The following is a 1,012-nucleotide window of genomic DNA, read 5'->3' on the forward strand; positions in this document are numbered from 1 at the left end:
GGGGGTGACATGCCCTCCCGCCGCCCTCCCCGGGCCCGCCGGCCTACCCCGCCCGCCGCCTCCGCCCGAGCCTCATGGCCGCCCGCCCGAGCCCGGCTCTCACCGTCCGCCGGCTGCTGGAAGTTCACATACGCGTAGCCCAAGGAGCGGCGGGTGATCATGTCCCTGCAGACCCGGATGGAGAGGATGGGCCCGGCCGGGCTGAACTTCTCGTAGAGCATCGCCTCGGTCACGTCGGGGTGCAGGTCCCCCACGTAGAGCGAGGCCATGGGGTAGCTGGGGGCGCTGGGGTTCATCTCGGCACGGCTGCCCGCGGGGCCACAGGCCGCGACCTTTCCGTGAGCGGAGGAGAACGAGTGCCGGGGCCGGGGGCCGGAGCCGGGGGGAGGGGAGCGGGGGTAAGCGCAGAGGGACAAAAATCCACCGGAATCGAAAACTACTCAACGGCCGCAGGACGGGGTCGATCCGCTGCCGCTGAGGCCGAGTGCCGGCGGGGAGCGCGGGTGGCGGTGTCGGGTCCGGGCGGCGGGAAGGCCTCGGTCTCTTGGTTCCTTCTTGGAGCTGCTGCGGGGCCGCGGGCGGGCGGGTCGGTCTCGGCTGCTTCACCGGGTTATTTTATAAAAGAGGAAGGAAAAAAAATAAAAGTCTCCGGCGGGGAGACGCGGATTTTTTGTAATTTTTTTTTGGTTTTTTGAAAGATTTTTTTAGATTTTTTTTGGATTTTTTAATAATAAATGTGTGTTCCGAGCCCGGAGCACACACTCCGCACTCTCAGCACTAACCGCCGGGGAGAAGGGGAAGCACCGCCTCCTGCACCCTCTACTTATACCCCCCGCCGCACTCGCCCCGCCCCCGCGCGTCTGACGCCAGGGCCCTACGCGAGCGTCAGCGCCGGAGGAGGAGGAGAAAAGGAGGCGAGGAGGAGGAGGGAAGAGAAAACAGGAGGAGGAAAGAGCACAGAAGGGAGAGGTGGCGGTGGCTGCTGCTGCGGTGTGGGGGTGGGGCTGGGGCG

The 1,012-nt window shown here is 65.6% G+C and overlaps 1 protein-coding gene across 5 annotated transcripts in view; it reads right to left on the bottom strand.

Annotated features, from left to right (window-relative positions):
• Nucleotides 1-1,012, bottom strand: part of PABPC1 (poly(A) binding protein cytoplasmic 1) — an 18,200-nt gene that overhangs the window by 16,747 nt on the left and 441 nt on the right. For 2 of the 5 annotated variants that reach the window (XR_002482013.1, XM_021712845.1), the window contains exon 1: nt 104-1,012. Coding sequence is in view for 4 of the 5 variants with exons in the window: in XM_021712845.1 (XP_021568520.1) it covers nt 104-296 (193 nt within the window). In the remaining variant the exon portion in view is untranslated. The remainder of the gene's footprint in view (nt 1-103) is intronic. The other 3 variants (XM_021712844.1, XM_021712847.1, XM_021712846.1) reach the window with 3 other exon arrangements.

Source organism: Carlito syrichta, unplaced genomic scaffold, assembly GCF_000164805.1.
Source record: "Carlito syrichta isolate Samal-C Ts95f unplaced genomic scaffold, Tarsius_syrichta-2.0.1 Scaffold303668, whole genome shotgun sequence".
NCBI classification, from domain to species: domain Eukaryota; kingdom Metazoa; phylum Chordata; class Mammalia; order Primates; family Tarsiidae; genus Carlito; species Carlito syrichta.